The sequence below is a fragment of the Tetrao urogallus genome (genome assembly GCF_951394365.1).
Source record: "Tetrao urogallus genome assembly, chromosome: 16".
NCBI classification, from domain to species: domain Eukaryota; kingdom Metazoa; phylum Chordata; class Aves; order Galliformes; family Phasianidae; genus Tetrao; species Tetrao urogallus.
Window position 1 is genome coordinate 2,900,154 of NC_136829.1, and position 23,120 is coordinate 2,923,273.

Consider the following 23,120-nt stretch of genomic DNA (forward strand, 5'->3'; position numbering starts at 1 on the left):
TGTCTCCTGCAGTCTCAATCAGCTCCCATTTCCATGTTCCTCACCGGCAGCCACATTTCTGGACGCATTTTGAGTGAGCGTGCCCTGGTAGTTCAGGCTGCACATTCAATATCTCAGACACTTGCCAAGTTATCCTTTCAAATGAGGGGTAATGGCGTGTTTTTTTTTCCCCGAAGAGAAGCTCTCTGGCAGGCAGAAAACAGGACCAAGGGCTGGATTTGGAAAGCACCTGCCTGAAATCTGCGCTCAGCACTTTGACAGCCTGTGATCTAGTGGTACCACATCCTGCTATTACTGGGGGAAAGAATCCTCCAAACACAATTAACACCTCGTTATGAAGATTACTGTTACTTCTGGGTGAGAACAGAGGTGCAAAACAGGATGGAGACTGCTCGGCAAACGGGAAATATTTCTCGTCAATGTTCTCCTCGCTCCCTGTGCTGGAGGAGCACGGCCAAAAGGAACAGTTCAGTGCAGCACAAACCGAGTTCTGCTTTTATGCGATATGACTGTCCACCAGGCTCATTTGCCAGTAAAAGTATTACTGTGTACTTGCAGGGCTGTCCATTACTGGATCCCCTGAGAAGTTCCATCCAGGGGATAGACCTGCTCCAAGCTGCTGCTTCAGGAGAACATCCAGGTTTTGCAAGTTTTGCTCATCCCAAATCCAAAATACCAAATCCTGGGTCCACCAGCTGTCCCACAGACAAACAGTGCAACTGAGATCAGGATCCGGGCAACCCGTGCCCCAGCCAGGCTGCCCACGTGCTTCTCACACGCTCTCAGTCACAGACAAGGCTATAAATAATGTATTTAATAACCCCTTTTTTTTCTTATAAGTACATTATTTTGTGGATAAAGAACAAGCTTGATAATTCAGAGAACATGTTTGCAAATAATCTGTTCCATTAATTTCCAGCACGTTTTCTGAATACATTATTTAGTGATTTTCTAACAACCACTTGTACATGAAGGCAATCACTGCTCACCCAGGCATGACATCACCACGTCTCCAAAGCAGGGGCCAGAACTTCCCTGTGATGCAAAAATATTCAATAGCACAAGGTTCCTGCCCTCCCCCCCCCCCCCCATCCTCAGGGGGTATAAAACTTAAATTGCCACATCCCCTTTGTGTGTGTTGGTGCAAAGCAGCAAAGAGGATGGGTAAGGAATCTCTGCAGGTGAATGGGCTGAGGGACTGAGAGCCCTGGGAGTGGGAATGGTGCTGAGCCCATGGGAGGAACTGGAAGGAGCTCTCCAGCATGGAGACACAAGATACCATGGTGACATCCCATGGCCCACGCTGCTGGGGATGCCAACAAGGGGATGGCCTCACCTGGGTCCCCCTGGGTGCTGCTTCTGCAAGGTGGTCATGGAGAAGGTCTGAGGCTGCTGCTGGTGGAAACAGTGCACAGGAGTATGAAGTCCTTGTGCATGCCAGCCAAAGCTATCCCCGTGGGGATCAAGAGGAGAAGTCTCTCCAGTGTGATGCTATCCATCCATCTGAATTTCATGGAATCACAGAGTCCTTTAGCTTGGAAAAGATATTCAAGATCACATCCAAGCAACAGCCTGACCTGGAGTTTTCTTCCCGTTTCAGTTTTTAATCCCAAGGATGCTGTCAGGAAGACAGAGCCATAATCCACAGTTAAAATCTTCTAAGAGAGTAATTAACTCAATAGCAGGGCTTGCTGAACGCTTCCCAGGGTCACGTATTGCAGGGGGCCCTGGACACACTCTGCAGGTCACTTCTGGCCACGGAGCTGCTTTCCAGCAGTGCAGCTCAGTGCTGAGGGGGACCATCCCTTGCCCCACAACGCTGTCCCATAGGATTTGGGAAGAGCAGATGGATTCCCTAGAAGCAGCGATCTGGTTTTGTGCAAACAGCCTTAGGGATAAACAGAAGTTATGACATGTTTTATGTCTTAACTCAGACAGAAAGGCTCAGTCGCCTTTCGAAAAGATTTTGAACTGCTGAGATGGACAGAAGTCCTCTCCATGAGCTCTGCTCCTGCAGACCTTGTGGCACTCCTGGTATTTCTCTCAAAGCTGCCAGACAACCAGAAGTCACTCCTCAGAAAACACAGTGGATACAACATCCATTTGCACTCCTTGCATAACAGAGGACAACGTCAAAAAGAAAACAAAACAAACAAAACACCCCACAAATAAAAAAATGGGATTCAAAAAAAGGAGGAAAAAGGAAAAAGGAGTACAGGAGATGGCCCTTCTACCATCAAGAAGACTTGTACTGAAATGCACCCTGTTGGGACCCATTGCCCCACAGTCTTTCCTGGCTCCTGCAGATGACTGAAGCCCTCCTGCACGGTGCAGTTCACTTTGTGAATGCCGAATGTTTCTCCTGGCTCTTTGCAGATATTTTAGACATTGCATTCACATCAAGCAATAGACTCAACTGTAACGACAGGTTTCCACATTTTATTGCGTGGAGCATTAAAAAAGAAGGGGAAGAAGAAGAAAAAAAAGAAATAATTTGAGAACACAAACACAAAGTGGGAAGAATACAAAGAAAGATCATCCTGGTGGTATTAAACTCCGTGAAAAGAAAAGCTGGCAGCATCAGAAAGAGTTGATTCCCCAAGTGCTGGTCCCACATCTGCACAAACCACATGACATCAACACACCTGCACGGAGCTACCCACTGCCTGGGCCCAGCTCAGTACCCACATATTGCTGCGATTATTGTGCTGGTCTGTGATAAATGTCTTGTAAGAGTCACTGATGATGGGGAACACTGCCACTCAGGGAAAAACAACACTTCTGTGACTGAATATTGGTTGGGGAACTCTGTGAGTCTGTAAATCCAGCTCTCCTGGATCAACGTGAGACAGGGACAGCACCTCCTGCCCATCAGCTCCCCACCAGCAAAACAGAACTGCACTGCAGAGAGGAAACTCCGGGAGCAGCAAGGTTTGCAGCAACTTTGCTGCATCACATAAACTGTTACCAGAAGGCGCCGTCTGTTATCTGCTTGTCTTTAAATAGAGGGAATGTGAACACTTTTAAAAGAGGTGCGAAAAGCTCGAATGATGCTTTATGCACAAAACTAATTGCAGGAGGGAGCAGAGAAGAGAAACTCAACTCTGAGAGAGCATGGTCTCCAGCCACGAGAGCCAGATGTGGTGACTCCTGCTCTGCCTCACCAAGAAGCAGCCTTTCTCATATTGTCACTAGCTAATAGAACCATAGATGCCATTCCAGCACAAACTGCAGATGTGCAAAAACCAACATAAGTGCAGAATTAAAGCTATTCAACTTCGGAGAGTGTTTATTTAGTTTGCAGCAGCAACCTTAACCTGTGCTTCCATGCAGTCTGTACTGTGAAGTCCGTGCTGTTGGATTATTGCACTGCATTAAGGGCTAGTGAGAGCTGCTCCGTCCAGCAGCGTGCTGTCCTGCTGGGCTGCTGCCTGACGGATAACAGGCACCTGAGAGATTCCTTTCTTTCCTTTCACCATGGAGAGAGCTGACTGCTGGAGTGAACGATGCCATGTTTAACGGGGTTTGGCTCTGCCCAGCCTTCAGTGCCACCACCACAGATTCCTACCTCCAACCTTAATTTAATCCTGGTAATGGGAGGGATTCGGGCCATTGAAACCACTTCCTCCCAAAACACATAACCCAGTGGTTTTAAAACCACAAGCAACGCACGACCCCATTACAGGCTTAATTTTTTCCACTGGGATTACAAGCTGACACTGGGGAGCTTGATCAATGGAGTCCTGAGGTTTGATCAATAAATGTCACCGATAATGCACTGCATTACAGCAATGCTGCCCATTCATCAACTTCAGTAACTGCAGCCACCCAAAGGCAGAGGCACTGGAGCAGCAGCCGAAGGCGTGGGGTGGCCTGAAGGTGGCCTGGGACACCCCAGCCCTACAGCAGCTCCTCCTTGGCACTGATGACATTGACCTCGTTTGACGGACACAACGGGGCAGCAGCAAACACCACCATTAGGTTCTTCAAAAACAAGTGAACCACACAGCAAAGCCAGGAGGTGAGGGGAAGCAGGAGGAAGGCAGAGCACAGACAACATGCACCCTCCCGAGGGCTCACAGTTCATTAGGACGTTGCTGTCCCCTCCACACTCGTGGCACGCCGTGGCTGTCACACATTGCTGCTCTTCTCCCTGCCTCCTGCAGAACAGGAGCAGCACCGGGATGCCTGCACCCTCCACAGTCTCAACTGCTCCCACTGCAGCCCAGCCATGGGCAGGACCATGCCTTGCAATGACCCAAAGCCTTCCTACAGTCTTCCAAGACCAAAGCATTTTGTTTCCAGGTTTTCTCCCAGACTCAGCAAACCTGTCTTGTTCCAGTTCTACAGAACACAGCAAATCAACCTTGGGATTCCACTGACACCCACCATTGTTTTTGTTTAAAAACCTAGGGTTGTGTATAGGAGATGACCAGCAAAAACTTTTACCACTTTTGCAGACATGTTTTCCTGGAACAGACAGCATTTCTGAAGTACCCATCAGGGCACTGAGGAGGACGGGATGGGAGAAGCAGGGCTGCAACAATGCACTGAGTTTGCAGGGACTGAGCATCACCACACTTGCAATTCCCTGAGATTCAGGAAACGAAGATGAAATACATTATCTGGGAAGAAAGGGTTACTTTTCAATCGAAAATTAACGCACTGAATTCTGAATTAACATGTGGGATAATTAAAACCATCTTTCCAATGAATTTATTATAGAATATACAAAGCTAATTATAAATTCTCTGTTGCTTAATCCCTTGCAGTTTGCTAATGCGGCGTTGAAATCTCTTTGGCCACACTTGTTTAAATTATTCATTAGACACAGCAACAGTTGTGAACTGTAATTTAAATTGGCATCTCATGAATATTCAATTAATACAATAAACACCAGAATGTTTTACAGCACACTGCTCAATAGTTTGTGCTCGAGCCCGTGTTTACACATTTTTATTAACTCTTTATAAAGGTGTTTCCTATCTATGTCGCTGATTACAATGAGAATAAGAAGTCCCACTCATAAATATTTGTCTCATCATCTTAAGAGAGGCAGTGCAATTAGGCAAAGCTTCCAAACTCATCATTAACATTGGGTGCACAGCCATTCCTCTCCATGTGCACATCTCCCCCCTCACCCAGCCAGGCTGGGTGCCACCCATGGGTGCCCCGTGCCACACTCCTCACGGACGGTAGGAATGGAGAGAGAAATGTAAATATTTACTCCCAGAGGTTGGGCCAGAGTTAGAAAATAAAACACATCTGGAAATAGGCTCCCTGTGTGCGGTAGCCTGATGGCACTCTCATCTTACAATGGAGAGTTTTTAGCAGCAGCACTAAAAAATAATTATCGCATGGCTGTATAATTCAGTGTGTTTTTCTATTTTAAGACAAAACTTTTTCATTTCAAAGCATGGCCCTGCTCTGAGGAAAGGCTGTAAAATGGCATCATGGGGTGCTGCAGCTGTGCTCATCACCGGCACCAAGTCACACTGCCTCGGTTTGGAAATTAAAATATTTCCCCCAGCTGCCAGCCCTGCCGATGAGGGTCAGTGATGTGAAGGCAAAGGGAGCAGAGAAGCAGTAGCAGCAATTTGGGACTTCAAAATATTTGCTTGGGCAAATCCTTGGTACTGGAATGCCCCAGAGCCCCGCTGCATGCACCAGGGTGCTGTGGCAGGCAGAGCAGATGCCCATTCCTTGGCACAGAAACTGAGCCATGCTGCTCGATGGAAAGGCAGCTTCTGCAGCCAATCTTAGAGAGCTTTGCTTCCAGAGAAACAAGCAGCCAGGACATGGACACAGCAAAGCCAGTGTGCTTGCTTAGCAGTACCTCTACAGCAAAACAATGTAGTTCTAAAGTTCTTACTGATCAAGGCATTTTAATTGGCTTGGGGGCTTTTAGGCTCAGAGTTGTGGACAGTCACTTCCATACATGCCTCTGCATGTTTCAGGCAAGTGGAAGGCACTCACAGACACCTGCAGTGCTTTGCATCCTTGGGCCTTTGCCGCTGGGGACAGAACTGGTGCCAGCAGCCCATGGCCTCACTGGCAAATCCTTGTTGAGAGCTGCCGCCTGGGGCCAATCAGCCCCTGATAAAAGACTTCAGGCAATGACATAATGTTACATCTGATGCTTTTTGAAAAGTACAGCTTCATCATGGGGCCCAGCATTCATTGCTTGGCGTTTGCTCGTTGGTATCTGCATCTGATTTCTGAAGACTGTTTCCTCTATTCCGCTGTGTGCATGGCAGCAGCCAGCATCTCCGCTGTGAACTTTATATTCCTTTTCATTTTCTTCTATTTCCCCATGGCAGAAAGCCGGTTTGACATCTCTCAATTACAGCGCGGTGGCTGGCAGCCCTCTGCTCACCCCGGCCTTTATTCCCAGTGACAGAACACACGCGACTGCCACGCTCCTGTTGTGATGCTCAGCTCCAGATCCACCCCCTGAGCCGGCGGAGGGCCGCACCGCCCCACGAATTAGTGAGCGATCCCTCCGTGAGAACCGCATGGGGCTTTCAGGAGCAATCAGTGCATTTCTGTTGGTGTTCCTTCAAGCTGTTTCTCATGTACCGCAGCTGGCGTCTTGTTTCAACTTTGTGGTAGAACAGAGAAAATCATGACACTTTGTACTGCTAATGCCTTTCTTTTTTTGATCTGTGAATAATTTTCTCCGCCGCTGCGGCAGCTCGCCCGGAATACCAAATGCATGCAACTGCGCCAGCTCAGCTCTGACGCCAGCCGCGTGCTGCTGTGATGTCAGTGTGTGACTCAGCCTCACTCCCTTTCTGCTCCTGGATCGGTTCTGCCTCTGGGAAGGGCTGTATTGCCAGAGCCTGTGTGAGCTCTGCAGTCTGCATTCACACCTCTGGAAGCCGCTCTTGGTTTCATTCAGCTGGGAGCTGCTTCTCCCCAAAGCCCTGAGGACCGCAGTAGGACACTAGTGTAGCACACCCAGAGAGGTGGCTCCCAGTGAGCCCTTTGCTTCTGCAGGATTCCAGCCTCACAGGGCAATACAAACATATCCTTTGAGGATCCAGGTCCCTGGGATTGATGCAAAGTGCCAGACATCCCTTTCTCCCCCATGGCTGCACTTGGATGGACCTGTTCACACCAGTGATGACATCAGCTGAGATGTTCTTCACTTTTTCTAATTCCCTGGCAGCTTCCAATGTGTTTCTGGGCCTCTGCTAAATAGCTGGAAAAATCAACATCTGTGCAATTGCAGACGTGTGGACTAATGCATCTGAGCTCCTCAAAACACCACGGAGATGCTCATTCCATCCCAAGGCTCAGACAGGTCCTTTGAGTCACACTGCAGAAGAGCATCTGCCTCTTCCCTGCCAAAGCCAGCCAGGTGACTGCTTCAGTCCTGGAGAGCAGCTTCCAGCTGGCTACCACCCCACAAAGCTGCCTTATTCAAGTCGGCATTTCCTACATTTGCAATGTTTTAAACAAAGAGGTTGGGCTCATCATTTAGTAGTTCTTATGCTTATGACTCAACTCTGCACAACCCAGTACCTGGCAACCATACTGATGGCTACAGATAAAAAACCTGTTTGTTTTTTTTTCACATATATGTATTTCTTTATCCAAAGGACTCTGTAACTACTGTCTCTCAAAGACTTTCCTTAACACTCTTGTCAGATCTCCTGCACCAAGCTGCAGGATCAGCTTCCCACTGCCCCAAAATAGAAAAAATTCACAGCCCTGGCCCCAAATGAAGGGGCTCAGGGAGACAAGCCATGAAGGAGCCCCTGGATGGAAGCCCTGAGCCCCAGCTCCTCCCAGTAGTGCCACCAGACAGGCTTCCAGCCCCAGCCTGGGGCTATGCACCAAGCTTTTTTTCCCAGAAGCTGATTATAAGCCCATAAATAAGACATGCTCACATCTCACCTGTTTCATGGCACTGCTGGCTGCAGACTTCACAATCAGTTTGGAGAGGTTGGGAAGTCTGCTCTGCTCATGTTAAATACTTGCACTTCTAGCCAGAAAGAAGCTAGAAAAAGGTTTATTGGAGGAAATATTAAACCCAGCCTTCCTTGAGCTAATGCTGTTTCCCATAGCTTCAGTTCTCAGCTCTTGACAAGACTGACACGTCTTTGTGAGAGTGAGAATGGAGCTCATGAAGTCTGGTTGCAATATGTATTGATTTTAATGATCCATGCTTTTTAAATTACAGTAGAATACGTACTACAAAGGAGCCATCTTACCACAGCAATAACTGTAGTTATTCATCTAATTTCCTCTGTGAACCTTAAATGTAAGCTCCAACTGAAGTCCAGTTATTATTATTTGTGGTGCACATGGCATCTAAGTGTGACAAGCGATCGAAGGGGTATTAAAACATTACTGGCCACTTCCTCACACCTCTTTATTGTCATCCTATGGCCAACTTCCCATACAAAACAAGCACTACAAACATGCAGATACAATGGGACATGATTTAAAACCCCTACGAGGACTCCACTCATGTTTCCTCTGCGTGTCCCCACACTCTTGCAAGGACAGCTGATGGAGTGCAGCATCACACTGAGGACAAAAGAGCAAAGATCTGGTTGTGATAACCAAATCCTTCGACCATTCATGGGCAAGAGTAAAAATCCACATGAAATTGATGGGTGCTCCCACTTCCAGAGAAGTGCAGCATTTCCCAGTGAATGGCTCCAATAAATCAGCACGGCTGAGCTGCTGTTGGCTGAACTAAATTCACTGTACTGTGTACGGCTTTTCTACTTCACTGAGAAGGCAAGGCAAAAAGGAATGAGGCAAACTGTCACTCAGGAGAATTCCAGCTTCACTCGCTCATTACAGATCACGAAATCCAAATTTTCAAAGGGACTTCAGTGTAGTCCTGGATTTTTGTCCCAGAGCACAAAAGCAAAAGGCAGGATTTCTGTAGGCAGTTGTTTTTCTGTGCAAACCTAAAGATGTTAACACACACCAGGAAGGTTCACACAAGCCATTCCTGCATGATGAGGCTTGGATGTGCAGCTCTCTGCGATCCCAGAAGATCCAGTTTTTTTCCCTCTTAATTCTGGGGGAATTCACAGCAGAGAAGTTTTGTTAGATCACATCTCACCTCTGGGACTGTGAGAAGCCAGAGTAAAAATGCATTCTAAAAATGCCCCTTGGTAGACCTTGCCCAGCTCCACATAAAATACCTTCCTCAGCCAGCCTGACCACACAGCTCTAAACTACAAAATAAATATTCGCTAGGATAGCAAAGGAAATGTTTACAGAACCATGCTGCTTAGCCACACATGGACACATCCCATAAATCAGCAGTGATACTGCTCTTCCACTTGGCATTAATACAACACCCTCATCAGGGTGTAATACTCTGTGCTGAACTTTGGCTCCTATCCCTTCAGGAATTGGATTTCTGCCTTGTTGAACAGCATGGCAGAACCACAGATGCTAAATTACAAAAGAAGGAAGTTCCAAATCCGCTGTGCCCCGCGTGGGACAGAGATCTCTGTAATCCTCCTTACAAATTCCCTAACACGATCTGTATGGGTTCCAGCACAGCCAGTACTCCAGCAGCTCGGTCATTTGTAAAAGGATTAAAAAAATCTTTTCCATCCTATCTGGGCTCCACTGTTGGGAATTCATCTTTGGGGCAAGTTGTGCTTAGATGCTCCATAAATGCTGTAAAGCATCCACTGCTGCAAGCATCCACTGCCCATCACAGAGGGGCTGAATTTGGCTGGGCAATGGGCATCCACTGAGGCAGCAGCAAGCTCCAGAAGTACAAATCCCATCATGAAATGTGACCTTAAGAAGGAATGGATTTTTCACCTGAGAGAACTTTGCCAACGCTACCAATAGACCTAAACAAGCCGCCTGTGGGGCTGACCATGGCCTTGCCCTATCTCTTGGGGTAGGGCAGGCACTTCCCATCCCACCACATCTACTAAGACAGAGAAATCAGAGCAAGCCCTTGGATTTTGCAAGGGATCAGCTGGGAAAGGAATGCATCCTATCTATTTTGCTTTCACCCCTGCTTCCCTCTCTCCCAAACTGGATGTCCTCAGTTCAGCTCAACATAAACATGAAGTTAGAGAACTCATCTTGAAAGGAAAGTGATTTCCCTGCAGGTGAGAGCACAGCCTCCTCCCTCAGATTAATGCTAACCAGATGGCCAGCTGTCTGCAGTTGGTTCCTAAAAAACACAGGCTGAAATAATCAGAGAGCCTCTAGGACAGACATAGAAAACTGACAGAGAACTGGAAACAAGCCATGAAAGAGCCCAGCCTGCGAGGAACTTGAAGCTGTGTGCAAGACTGCCTCCAGCACAGGGCAGAAGACCTTTGTGATACAGCAGGTGGGCTGGGGCTGGCAGATGGATGCTTTGTGTTAGGAACATGAGATCCATAGCTGGAGCTCAACTCCTGCAGAGACCACTTCTGCACATGCAAACCTGAACATGCACCTTTAGGAGGTAGCTGGCAGAAGCTGGTGCGTCCTCACGGGCTGGAAGAGAGCAGTGGGAACAGACCTCAAAGGTTTAATTGGGAACATGCCCAAATCTCCATCCCCACATCGTCAGGATAAAGAGAGCCCTGGTTTTGGATGCAGAGGAAGCAATTCAGAGCTGCCTGGTGGTGTTCCAAGGAAAGGAAAGCAGTTAGCACTGCTTCAGCCATCAGTTCTATCAACAGTTTACAACAACTCAGTAGGAGTTAAGTGTTACCTCTAGCCCAGAACAGACATGGGCCAATTCCATCCTTCCTCACATGGGGCACACTATGTGTTGGATGGGACTTGGTGCTCTCACAGCTCAGATCAATTCCAGCTAGATATCAGTTTCAGGTTTACTACATGTAACAACTTTCTCCTCTTTTTCTACTCGTCCACAGTTTTACATCTACTACAGCAACCCCCCATGGTTTTGGTATCCCAACAAGCATTTAAAAAATGTCTCTTTGGTGCATCATTTTTGGACAGGGAGTCCAAAATTTCTATAGACCTGAACAGGAAAAAAAATAAAATAAAAATTGCTTTCCATTGCTCTTGATTTCCAAATCTCAATTCCTGTGAAGCTTCTTTGCTCTTTCCTTATGAGATGTTCCCGATTCATCTCCTCTAGCACGCTTGCTCTATGTACTTACCTCTATGCAGTTAACAACACTGAGCTCCCTTAGAAACACTGTAGTCCACTTTCCTCCTATGTCTAAATCTCTCCAAACTTTGTTTCTCCTGTTCCAAACATGTTTCATTCCTTTGTGCCGCCCACAAATTTCATCCCTCCCTGCCTACATCCAGCATTGTTACTAACAAAGCATAAACCCAATGCATTCAGGGCCACAGCAATGCTATGAGAGCCTCCCACAAACCAAGGTGCACAAGGATCCCCAAGAGCTCCTCCTTTCAACTTTGATCCAGACAACAACATCATACGTGGTGAGCTGGGCAAAACATGCTCCTTCTCTACAGAAACCATCCTGGATCAGGCCAGCCGCTCCCTGATTGGCCCCACTCTTTGTTATTCCCTTTTCTTGCTGCAACACCTCAATTCACCCCAAATCCACCCATTTTTGTCTCTGCCACTGCACAGAGCAGCCACTCCACGCACTGCAGCATCCCCCAATGTTTACAGCTGCCTCGTGCTGCTTACAGGACGTCTCGATCTATAATGAGAAATGCCCACTGCAAGGAGATAAGTGTGAAGTATAACACCAACAATTTCCATGGATGTTGAGGAATTGCAGCAATACACTCCTTCCCTCGCACAGCCGGTCAGAGAGACCAAACAATTTCCACGGTGTAAAAGGAGAGTTTGTAATGGGATTCTGCAGAGCTGAGAGACGAATCGAACCGCCAGGCAGAGCATTACAGAACGCTTTCCAGCCAGCAGAGCCAAAGTGAAACACTCGGACATATAACATTACCAACTGGCTCGCTGCCATGCATCAGATGCACGAACATTTTTCTCTTTCTGTGACAAGCTGCATCTGTAGCAATCATTATAATTTCTCTTGACACTGCATCCCACACCTCTTCGCCGAGGCAGTTCTCCAACAGTATTCTTCATTTAAATGGTAACTTTGATTTTTCCTGGGCTGTGGGGTTGAGAACTGTTTCAGCTGCAGCAGCAAGGCAGATGGGAGGGACGCCAGGAGATGCGTTTTTCAGAGTTCAGCCCTCTGCATCTTCTGGACCCATCCAGATTCACACCCACCCCAATGGTTGAGAATCAGGATGGAGAATGGGAAATCTGGTTCAAGATTCCCATTTCTGTTACTTGTTCTCCACCATTGCTGCAAACCTGACAGATGGAAAGAACTCCTACTACAAGGCTGGGACTACCATACACCTTTACCAGTAGAGGAAATCTTACCACCAATTAGAAACCCTCTCCCTTCCCTCGAGCTGAGCCACGTGGCTGGTGAAGCTCTTTGATTTTTCTGCACAACAAAGCCAGTTCCAGCTTATTATTTTTATTGTAAGCACTTTCTGTTACTTGCCTCTAAAAATGGCTCCCGTTTTAATAATAAAATAGACTTAGTCAACGCGTACACACCTACAGAAGTGAATAGTCACCGTAACTTCTCTGTCTGAAACAAAAGCTGTGGAAATTTCCATCCTTTTGTGCTCTCCTGCCCCGGGTGTGCAGTCAGCAGCCTCCAAAATGGGCAGGGTTGTTTGTGAATGGAACTTCTGGAAAGGTACTGAGAGCCACTTAGCACAGCACAGCTTGGATTGGGAGTGCTCCTCAAAGGCACATGAATCCTCTCTTATGACAATGAAGATCCGAGGCAATGAGTAATTGCCAGAGCAGGATAATGCAACCCGGTAACATGCAAAGAGGAGGCAAATGACAGCAAGGAGATAAATATGGTGGATCTGGGGGATAAGGGTAATTAAAAAGGGGCTGCAACATTGATCAAAATGTTCAGAATGGAGTGCAAGGAGCTGACAGACATGCTAGTTTGCTGGGATAACTGACAGCATGGTTTGTCCTGCAGCCAAAGTGCTGCTGGTTAAAGCTGGCAGGAATCATTCTTCTCTCAGCTTCCTGATGCACTTCAGAGTGACTTTATGTTGCACAGGGAAGTGGGTTATAGATGCATATGGGAACATGAAAAAGGCAGTGTCTTTTGCATGTCACAAAGCACAGCACAGAAAGGGCAGCAGGCAGGGTGAATATAGGTAAAGCCCCACTGGGATGGAGCTAGCCAGGCCCTTTGGCAAGGCCACATCCCTGGGTCATGCCATCGCCAGGCAGGTGACAATAAAAGCTTGGCTTTGATTTACATCCCCACGTTGCCACAAGTGATGGAGCACGATGCAGGACAGGGTGCATAGCCGTGTCTGGGGGATTGTCACTGCTGGAAATCACCACATCTTCCTGTGCATGGCCCGAACAGTGAGTTCTTATACATTCTATGCCATTGGTTCATGTGCAGGAAATTAGTGCAACTCAATTAGTGCAATCAAATGGGTGCAACTCAATCAGCGTAACCAAACACAGGGCTTGGTTAGCAGAAAGCCCCTGGAAACATATAGCTCTGATTTTACTTCTTGTTCCCAAAAGGGTCCAAACAGGACCTGAAAGCTTCACACCAAAGACCAATATTTAAGCAGAGATGATCGGATACCATTTATCTCACACTGCAATTAAAGGCACGATGCTTTACAGTGTCCCGCTTAAGTTTGCATGGGCAAAGGTAAATCTGACATATTCTGATTGTTCAGCCTTTGTATTTTTATCTGATATTTACTTTTTTACATCATTTCCTACTCTTTTTGGAGTAGGGGGGAAGGAGACGGCAGATATGATTCAAGCACAGCACAGGAGAGGGAAGAGATGGTCCCCAAGCACAGCAGAGCCCATGGGGCTCCAAGCACATCCCTGGCTCTTGGGACCAAGGTGACAGATCCTCCAGGAGGAGGTGGGAATTGGCCATGTTCAGGCACTCTTTTCCTAGAGCCCATACCAGACTCCTAAGAAACCCTCTTCTGAATTTCCAGATCCAGGGGGAAAATGTCATCACTGGGAGGCAGACAACCCAAATCCACAGGGTAAAACCAGGCTAAGCGACGGGAATCCATCTGCATGTCTGTGTGTGCAGAGATGAACACATTCTAAGATCAGAATCGGTTCTCAAAAAAGGCCCATCCCACGTCTTTAGCATATTTGCTCTGCACACTTCCAGTTACTCGCTATTGTTCTCAAAACCCCCTTCACGCCGTATTATTTTATCTGCGTCTGTAACTCGCAGATTTTATTTTCCGCTATATTTTTAATTTATATCATCTTTTATTTATACTACTGTCTTTTATGAAACCCCAAATTTCAAAACTGACATGAGCATTGCACACACAAAGTAGGCTTCTTATTATCAACATGGCAAAGGAGACAAAAAATGACAGGAATAAATCTCGGATTTTATGTCGCCGAGACGTTCTGCGACGTAAGTGACATTTCTCAGCAATACAAATTGTACATTAAAAGATAATTTTCAGAACATGATACCAGCGATGGAGTGCAGCACCATTACGCAAAGTAATACTGAAGCAGCGCTTTAGCAAATGCTGTTTTTATGTCGTGCTGGTTTGGCACCAAGATTGCAGCGGGTCTTGCGAGTGGATTGAGGAGTGATTAAGTTTACTGTGCACAAAAGCCAGTTATTTGGCAACCTGTCAGTGCAGCGTAATTGATATTTTAATTACACTACTAATACACATGCTGTTCACAACGAGCCTCCTCGGTGGTGTTGCACAAGCTGCATGTTTACTGCACTGATGATTGTTCCTGAGAAGTTTGCATTTAAAAATCAGTAAAATTTTAAATGGCCGTAAAAGCAAAGCAAATTGTTTTGCAACTGCTTAATGGCCGACTGTGTGCAACGTGAGGAGAGCAGGAGGACTGCCACCAGGAACGGGGCCTGGGGACAACGCTCACATGGGGCCATTGTGGCCGATGGGGTGACTCCAAGCGGTGGGGCTGCCAACGGTACTGAGCAGCCTGAGGGGAGAGGGAAAAGGTGAGCAGGGTGTTTTGCTATGGGATGGGGAAAAGGTTCCCCACGTGGTGCAGAGGCACTGCTGGATTGATCTGATTTAGACGGTGACAGCCCTGCCTGTGGTGGGGGGTTGGAATGAGATGATCCTCAAGGTCCGTTCCAACCCAAGCCATTCTGTGAATCTGTAATTCTATAACCATGGCTGTTACAGCAGACTGGGATCAGACCTGCTGCAGCTCTGGCCAAGTGATGAGCAGGAGGAGATAGGCTAACAGTATGCAGAACAAAAGCAAAGGAGAGAAGAGGCGTCGCTGCAGGCACAGACACGCACAATGTGAGCCTCTTCCTGCTCCGGGTAGAAGCACACCTTAATACTTTCCTCCATCCCCTGGTTATGGGACAGAAGAAAAAGGACAGACACGAGTGTGTGGTAGTAACTCTAGCATATGGCAGGAAGGATGGATGGGGAAGAAGAAATCTAGATAGAGTGCAACCAGCACTGTGCTTCTGCAGGCTGAGGTCCCCCAGCACATCTCTGCCTGTTACCTTGCTCCTAAGTGATATTCTTCTGTACTGGGTAGGGAGCTTTTCAAGGCAGAGGTATCTCTTCCCATAGGCTTTGTACCCTGTGGCTCTGGCCCAGGGATGTGCAATTTTACTGTTATTTTAACAGCACACAACACTGACAATAGCAAAGGTAATTTACAGGGAACACCCAGGAGAATCTGCTAGGTGATACCTAGGAGCAGATGCCGACATTCCACGCCGCTCATCCCTTGCTGTGCCAGGTAGAGTTTGTCACAGCTCGGCAAGAATCTGGCACTGGCTGGGGGAAGGCCTGAGGTTCAGGAAGATCATTTCTTCTGTCGCTACGATCCCAGGAACATCAAGCACTGCGTGCATATTGCTAGTCTCAGAGCCTTCCTCTGTACAGAGACCTTAAAGGGGATCTGGGGCAGAGATGTGCAGACCATAAGCACAGCTGGGGAGCAGAGATCATGCCAGGAGGAAGCTGTGGGAGGAAAGCCAAGCAGATTCCATGTGAGATCCCCAGTCCTAGCAGGAGAAGGTTAATGTGTTCAGAGCTGGCAGGCAAAGGTGGCACCTTGTCTCCTTCCTGGAGTCAATCTCCTGTTACCAACCAAAGCGCAAATCTACTCTGTTCTCAGCTGTCACAACATACCCACAAACAGCCTATCTCTTATTTCTCTTATCACAGAGATGGGATACCCAGGGGTGAACCTGAGGTCCAACCACACAATCACCCTAGAAGCAACTCAGTTAATAGTGTTTGCTGCATGCCCAGCCCTGCTGCTGTCTGAGCACTGGCACAGATAGGACGTGGTGCAATCATCACCATTTGGAGCTCTCCTGCTCACCTGGCCTGGATCACGGGGCAGCTGCAGCAGCTGCGAGCAAAGAGCTCAGGCTGGTTTTCAGGATGACGAGAAGTCCCAGGGATGCTCTCCCATAAAGGAGGAGCTACGTCCCCATAAAGACCACCAGCTCTGCACCCAGCACCACGCACAGCCAGAAACAGCACGTCTGCTCTCTGCAAACACACCGGGCTCAGCCACAGCTGCTAGAACTTCCCCGAGTAACTACCAGACCGTGCCCCTTCCTGCTCTTAAAAACACACACAAACAATTTGCTCTTTGATTGGGAATCTTGTCAGACCTGGAGCGAAACGTTACTAGCAATAGGGCTGGGGGGGCATGGAGGGAAGGGGCTTCCAAACGAAATGCCAGCAGACATCAGAGCCAGCAGCATGTGTGGGTGTAGCTAAATTAAGCTCACGAGGAGGTGGGGCAAACGCCTTAAACAAGTTTGCGAAGGTAAAATAACGTTCATTAAAAATAGAAAAACAACTGAAAAAATATCCTTTGTATTCAACTTTGCACTCGTACATCATAATGTTCCAGTAAAAGCCCATTTTCCCTTGAGATAATAAAAGAATTGAATTTTTCCTTATCGGTCATCTATTTTTCTAGCTAAAGCTATTACTCCCTCTCTGCGGTTGCTAGGCAACAAGAAATATTAATAGCAGCTTTTATTAGCTTAGCTTTAGCAGTGGAGTACCAGAATGAGAAAATGGAAAACATAAATGTGTTACATAAATCTTTCAACCTTTCAGGGTTTGTGTTAGTCTCTGTTTTCATAATGATTTATTGAAGTGATGGTTCATTTATGAGAAAAAGGAGTGTGAAATAAGAAAACGGAACATTACCCTGAAGGACTGTTTGAAAATAAATAATTATAGGAGGTGAAGAAAAGCTGTTTAAAACCATTTTTCTGAGTTTTATAAAATTTAAAAAGACATATTTCTTTCATTTATTGCCTCTGAGAAAAACACTAGCAGGGAATTGCAAACAGGGCTCTGTTTAATACAAAGAGCCCTTCACGTACGGCTGTGTTATTGCTATTTTCCACCAAGGCTTGTGTTTGGAGTTTAGCTTTTAAATAGTGAACTGTTAGTAATCAGAAAGGCAAATGAGTCGAAACCTGAAGCACGCACCATGGGAGTGCCAGGGCACAGGGGTCTGCTAACCCTTTGCTCCCAGTGACATGGTGACATGGTGCCAGCCCACGCTCAGGACATTGCTGGAAACAGAGTTGTTTCTAATATCTTATTTCACCAGGCAATGATTTAGAATTATTGCAATATTCATGCACTGGAAGTATTTGCCAACAACATATAAGTAGCACTGCCTGCTGGCGCATCTCTGTCACCTACGGAGCTGCAGCTCTGTGCATATCCAGCCCAGAGCCCTCACCATGTTCCCACAGCTGAGGCCATACTGGAGCTACTCAGACAAACAGAGATCCTGCTGCCCTCATGTGACTCAGGCTCCAGTCAAAAAGATGGGAAGACTGGGAGGTGAAGAGAAACCCACAGCACTGGCCAGGGAGATGCTCTTGCCAGCTGCCTGCATGCAGGAGCCAGTGCTGGAACAGGTTATACAACTGTAGAATTATTAATGTTGGAAAGACCACCACTAAGATGACGTCCATCCATCAACCCATCACCACCCTGCCTACAGCACAGTGCCACTCACCGCCACATCCAACCTCTTCTTGAAAGCCTCCAGGGATGGTGACTCCATCACCTCGCTCAGGGTCTTCTGCTGGCCACCAGCGAGTTGTTTGTCCTCAGAGACCTCCACCATCCTCGTGGCCCAGGCAGGCACACAACCCTGGCTCTGAGAGGTGGCTGCTTTTCATTTCCATTTCTCACTTGAAGGTAGGTGTGTTACAGCCGAAGTTTTTCTTGGTTTTGTGTTTTATTTTTCTTTCTTTTTTTCCCTTTCTTTCTATTCCGTAGAAAAGCCCCATAGTGCTAGATAACAGCAGTCTGGTTTCCAAAGCCAAGCTACCCAAAGCCAGCCAACCAACTCCAGACATTTCAGGGCTGCGTTTGTCCTTGCTGCTCTGATTCCTCCTGCCTTTAACCTCTCTTCCCTGGAGGGAACACCCAGGAAATTATAATTAAATACAGTAACCCAGTGCATACAGGTTCCAGACCTAACCAGAAATTTGACATCTTTTACACTGTGAACATGCTTCTCACCACTGGTGATTTTGAACATTTTTCAGATGATCTGGATTTTCTCAAACTGAAATGAAACACTTCCAGGACATTTCTGGAGCCTTTTTCTATTTTTTTTTTTACATTTTTTTTTTCACTCAAGCTGATGCACCAGCTTTCTGATAGCAGAAAAAATTCATCACCTGGAGCTGAAGGGATAGTTTCTTTCCAACCTCTCCATCTCTCCTTCTCTTCCCAGTAAGAGGAAGGGAAGGACTACAGGACAGCATTTGCTGCAACCTCCTCCAGAAGAGCTGAAAAGTGAGGGAAGCTGATTTTGGGTACCTTTTTTACAGCCATAACCAGTGCAAACATCAAGAAATAAAGTCAAGTAGATCTCCCATCATGAGAAGCACCAGGGAGCAGAGATGCGTGGAAAGTTGCCAGTCTCTCCAGTCAAACTATCATACTGATGACAAAGTCAATGCTTGCTCCTAACAGCTGCCACTTGGGGTGTCCAAAATGACATTTCCCCCAGCAAAAGTACACAGCTGTGCCATAGTTCTACCCAACAGAGAAGGGCGCAGCACCCCGGACTGGGCACCATCCTGCCTGATGAGCAGAGACACGCTGCTATCTAGTATTTACAGAAATATATTTGCCCTGTGCTGGAGATTCGTGGGCTCTGACCTTGATCACCCTTTCTTTCTGTCAAATAGGTTCTACCAAATCCCTTCTGAAATCTCATTTATTCACAACAGCTCCTTCTGCCAGCAGCATCCCACCTTGCTGCCTGTCCCTAGCTATGCCCGGCGCTTCCCAGCTCTCACCCACCAGACCCCCATGAGGGCTCAGCAGCCACCTGCTGACACCAAAAAGCTGAGAGGATGCTCACAGTGTGCAAAGTTATTCCCTCTATGTGAAGAACAGGTCTTTCTTCCTCTCTTATTTCCCTAAGTATTCACCATTTCTAAGTGAAAATCACATCTTTCCTGTTTTCTTTCCCTCCAACCATTCCTCCTCTTTCTCCACAGCAAAAAAAAAAAACAAAAAAACAAAAAAACAAAAAAACAAAAAAAAACAAAACAAAAACAAAAACACAACAGATGGCAAGAGAGAATAATCTGTCCTGCTAAGATTTTTTCAACTGTTTCCTCTGCCCAGCACAACTACAACATGCCTTCCCCAAGGCTTCACCTTCACTCTCTAGCTCTCATCCCATTGTGGGTTTCCTGCATCTGCTTTAAACCTGCTCTGATCTAGGTCTTCACCTGCATCATGGGAACAACAATTGCCTCCCTTGCAGAGGCACAGAGAGGCTTAACTCAATGTATGGACAATGCTGGGACATTTTTGGACTCTTTTTGGAAGTGCAAGCAGGTAAGTCCCTTCCTCTTTTGTGGATGCCCCATCCCTGCAGGCATTCAAGGCCAGGCTGGATGTGGCTCTGGGCAGCCTGGGCTGCTGGTTGGTGACCCTGCACTCAGCAGGGGGTTGGAACTGGATGAGCATTGTGCTCCTTTTCAGCCCAGGCCATTCTATCATTCTATAATTCAAAGATTCCTTTATCAAATCCTTTCGTGCTGCAACTCCCACCTGAATGTGATGAACTTTTGGGCAGGTTGATGAGGTTAATGAACTTTTAGGGAAGGTTGCACATGGCACAGTGACAGGCAGCAAGGCCTGAAGTATCTTCATGGTGCCTCACCCAGAGAGCTGAGGCTCAGTGGGATGTGGGCAGGTGGTGTCAGTGACACAGGCTTAAAAATCTGCTCGTTTTCTTGTATTTAATTACTGTACATGCCTTGCTCCTAATAGTAATTAGTGAACACGTGCTACAACCCTGCCACAGTGGAGCTATACTGGAGTGAGGGGAACTCAGCGTGGGCATCCAAAACCACAGCTGGGCAGGAAAAAATAGGCTGTTTCTGTAGCTCAGGTCTGACAGCATGGAAAAAAGACTTTGGCCGGAGGGGAGGGCAGGATTTAATTTCAACTCGACACTGCAACACCATTCGTGCCCTGATCTACTTCCCTTACTGCTGGGACCTTTGAAGATGTATTGCAGACCCGGAGGTTTCCACTCAAAACTAAGCACTTTCAATTCACTATCGGCTGGAAAATTCAGGGTTCACTGGATTTTTTATTTCAGTGGTAAGGGGCAAACAAATCTTAATCTCTCTATTCTATGTTTACAGCCCACTAAGCCCCCTTCTTATCTTCTCCGGTTCAGCCCTGATTTATTGTCACCACGCTGCATTTGTAAAACAGTACCATAAAATAAGAAAGAGAACATTTCCCAAGGACTACTCCAAAATAAATTATTTCAGACGTACAGAAGCTGTTTAATAAATCCCACTATTCTTGTTTCTTTAGGTATTTTAGAAAGTGATTTATAAGTGCAATATCACCCCTCAAAAATGAGACAATCAACACAGGATAAAATTATTGTGTTATGAAAATAAGGGTCAGGAAAAAGGGTTGCACTTTAAATTAAACTAGGGAAAAATACTTCATCTGAAATTGACTCTTTTTGTCTCAGAAATGAATGTTTTAATCACCTAAGAACCTAAAAGCTAACACACAGACCTAAGTAATATTTAATTTCATAGAAATATGCTCGTGTTCAATATTGATAGGCAGAAGATGATGTTTTTCTTAAACACACTAACCAGGCAACTTGGAGATGCACCGAGACTTTACAAAGCCTTGGGATTTTCCTAGCCTAAGAGATAATATCCCATTTAAATATTTAAATATCTGTCTTTCAGACCATTATCTATTCAAGCAATCGACACCAAATGCTGTCTAGCTAGAGCAGTTGCAGACTTGCAGGCAATGCTAATAAAGTAAAATTAACTCTGTTTGATATTGATGCCTTCTAACAGCACCCATGAAAATCAACGATCTTAGAGAGGAACAATGTAGGAAACTAACCATAGGGCTAAATGTGCTAAAGAGGAAAATATTACATAGCTCCAGTGTTAACACCACTGCCAAAAAACAGGAGAAAACCTTTCTTCAATGCTGCTGCTACAGAAACGTCTTAAGGCCTAATTAGTCCCAAAGTTTCTTCCCAGAGCTGCCTTTATTTCATTATCCCTGTGTTATTTATTCCTACAGAAGCATCATTTGAAACTTTGCAAGGTATCACCTTACCACCCTGTGAGCCAAAAGGCAACTTAAGCTTGCAAGTGCAGGCAGGGATCTTGTTCTCCTGGAAATCAAGAGGAAAGCTCTCCCTCCGTGGGGCAGCCGTGCTCCTCCTGCCAATGCCACACACCACGGGGTGGCAAGAAGGAGGCTCAATCCCCATCCCCGGTGCAAACACCCCATTAAATGTATAACATCTCAATCAAATCATAGCACAATGTACAGAAATGGCTTTAACGGAAGGTAGAAAGTGGAGAAAGTCACTGACCGTGGGTAGCTGGCTGGAGAGGAGATGCCCGTCCTGACTCAACATGTTGGAGACCATGATGGCTGGCAGGTCCATGTTCTGGTAGGGGTAGGCGGGTATCAGGCTGTTTGGAGGCAGGCTGTGGCACAGGGAGTGATATCCAGCTTCGTGGTCCACCAAGTGCAGGAGTGAAGGGTCGGGGAGGTTGGGAGGTGTGATGGGTGGGATTTCATAGTCTTCATTATTCTCATTCTGACTATTATACGTCTAAAACATGAAAAAGACATTTCACAATGCGTCACTGCCTTGTCCCTTCAGCAGATAAAAGTGATTGCTTGTGTAAGAAATACAAAAGCACGATCCCAGTGAAAATGTTCTTGTTTTAACAGAAAAAATAGCTCCAGGCCCAGCTGTCAGCTAGTCATAACTGAGTAGGGGCCAGGTAATGGGCAGTGCACCATCCACTGCAGAACACTGCATGTTCTTGAAAGCCTCACAGCCTCCAGTGCTGCTGGAGCACTGCTCACCGCCCCTCCATCCCTGCTGCAACCCTTTACCAGGTTGTAAACACCTCTAAAGAGAGAAAGTCTGACGGTGCCCCATACTGAGGTTTGTCCTTCCTTACATTCTCATACAGATCTAGTTTGGATTAGCATGCCCTCATCTCCGTACCAATATTCCCCATGAATGTGCAGAGAAGCTGCTTCTTTTGTTTCCCATGCTTTCTGCTGGTTTGTATAAAATTAAGCATTCCAATTTGTACGGAAAAAAAAAAAAAGATATTATTACACTGATGTGAGTGTTTTTATATCAGACAAAAACGTATTTGCAAGTGTAAATCTATCCAAAATTATTAATTATGAAAGCAGAATATAATGAGTCTCTGGCAGAGGAGGCTTACTCTAAAGATCTACTGTTTCACTTATTATTATAGTATATGAAATTCTGATTAGCCATAGCATTACACACATGGATTTTAAGCTAAATTTCTCAGATCACCTAGTTTCATGGTTGGATTTTGACTTAATACTCAATTTAAGAGCAAAACCCCAGGCGTGTGCAAAACTAGTTGAACATTTCAGGCTTTATTAATCCATTGCCCCAGAGCTCACTCTTGGGTTCATGCTCTTCACCATCCCCAGACTGCAGGGAGAAAACCCTTAATAAAATAAAATAAAATTAAAAATATATACATTTTTAATCAGAGCTCAGAATC

The 23,120-nt window shown here is 46.4% G+C and overlaps 1 protein-coding gene across 2 annotated transcripts in view; it reads right to left on the reverse strand.

Moving 5' to 3' along the window:
- TOX2 (TOX high mobility group box family member 2) overlaps positions 1-23,120 on the reverse strand; it is a gene marked incomplete at both ends in the record, with an annotated part of 145,363 nt that overhangs the window by 27,042 nt on the left and 95,201 nt on the right. For both annotated transcript variants that reach the window (XM_079543562.1, XM_079543563.1), the window contains one exon: positions 21,926-22,171. In XM_079543562.1, the coding sequence (XP_079399688.1) occupies positions 21,926-22,171 (246 nt within the window). The remainder of the gene's footprint in view (positions 1-21,925; positions 22,172-23,120) is intronic.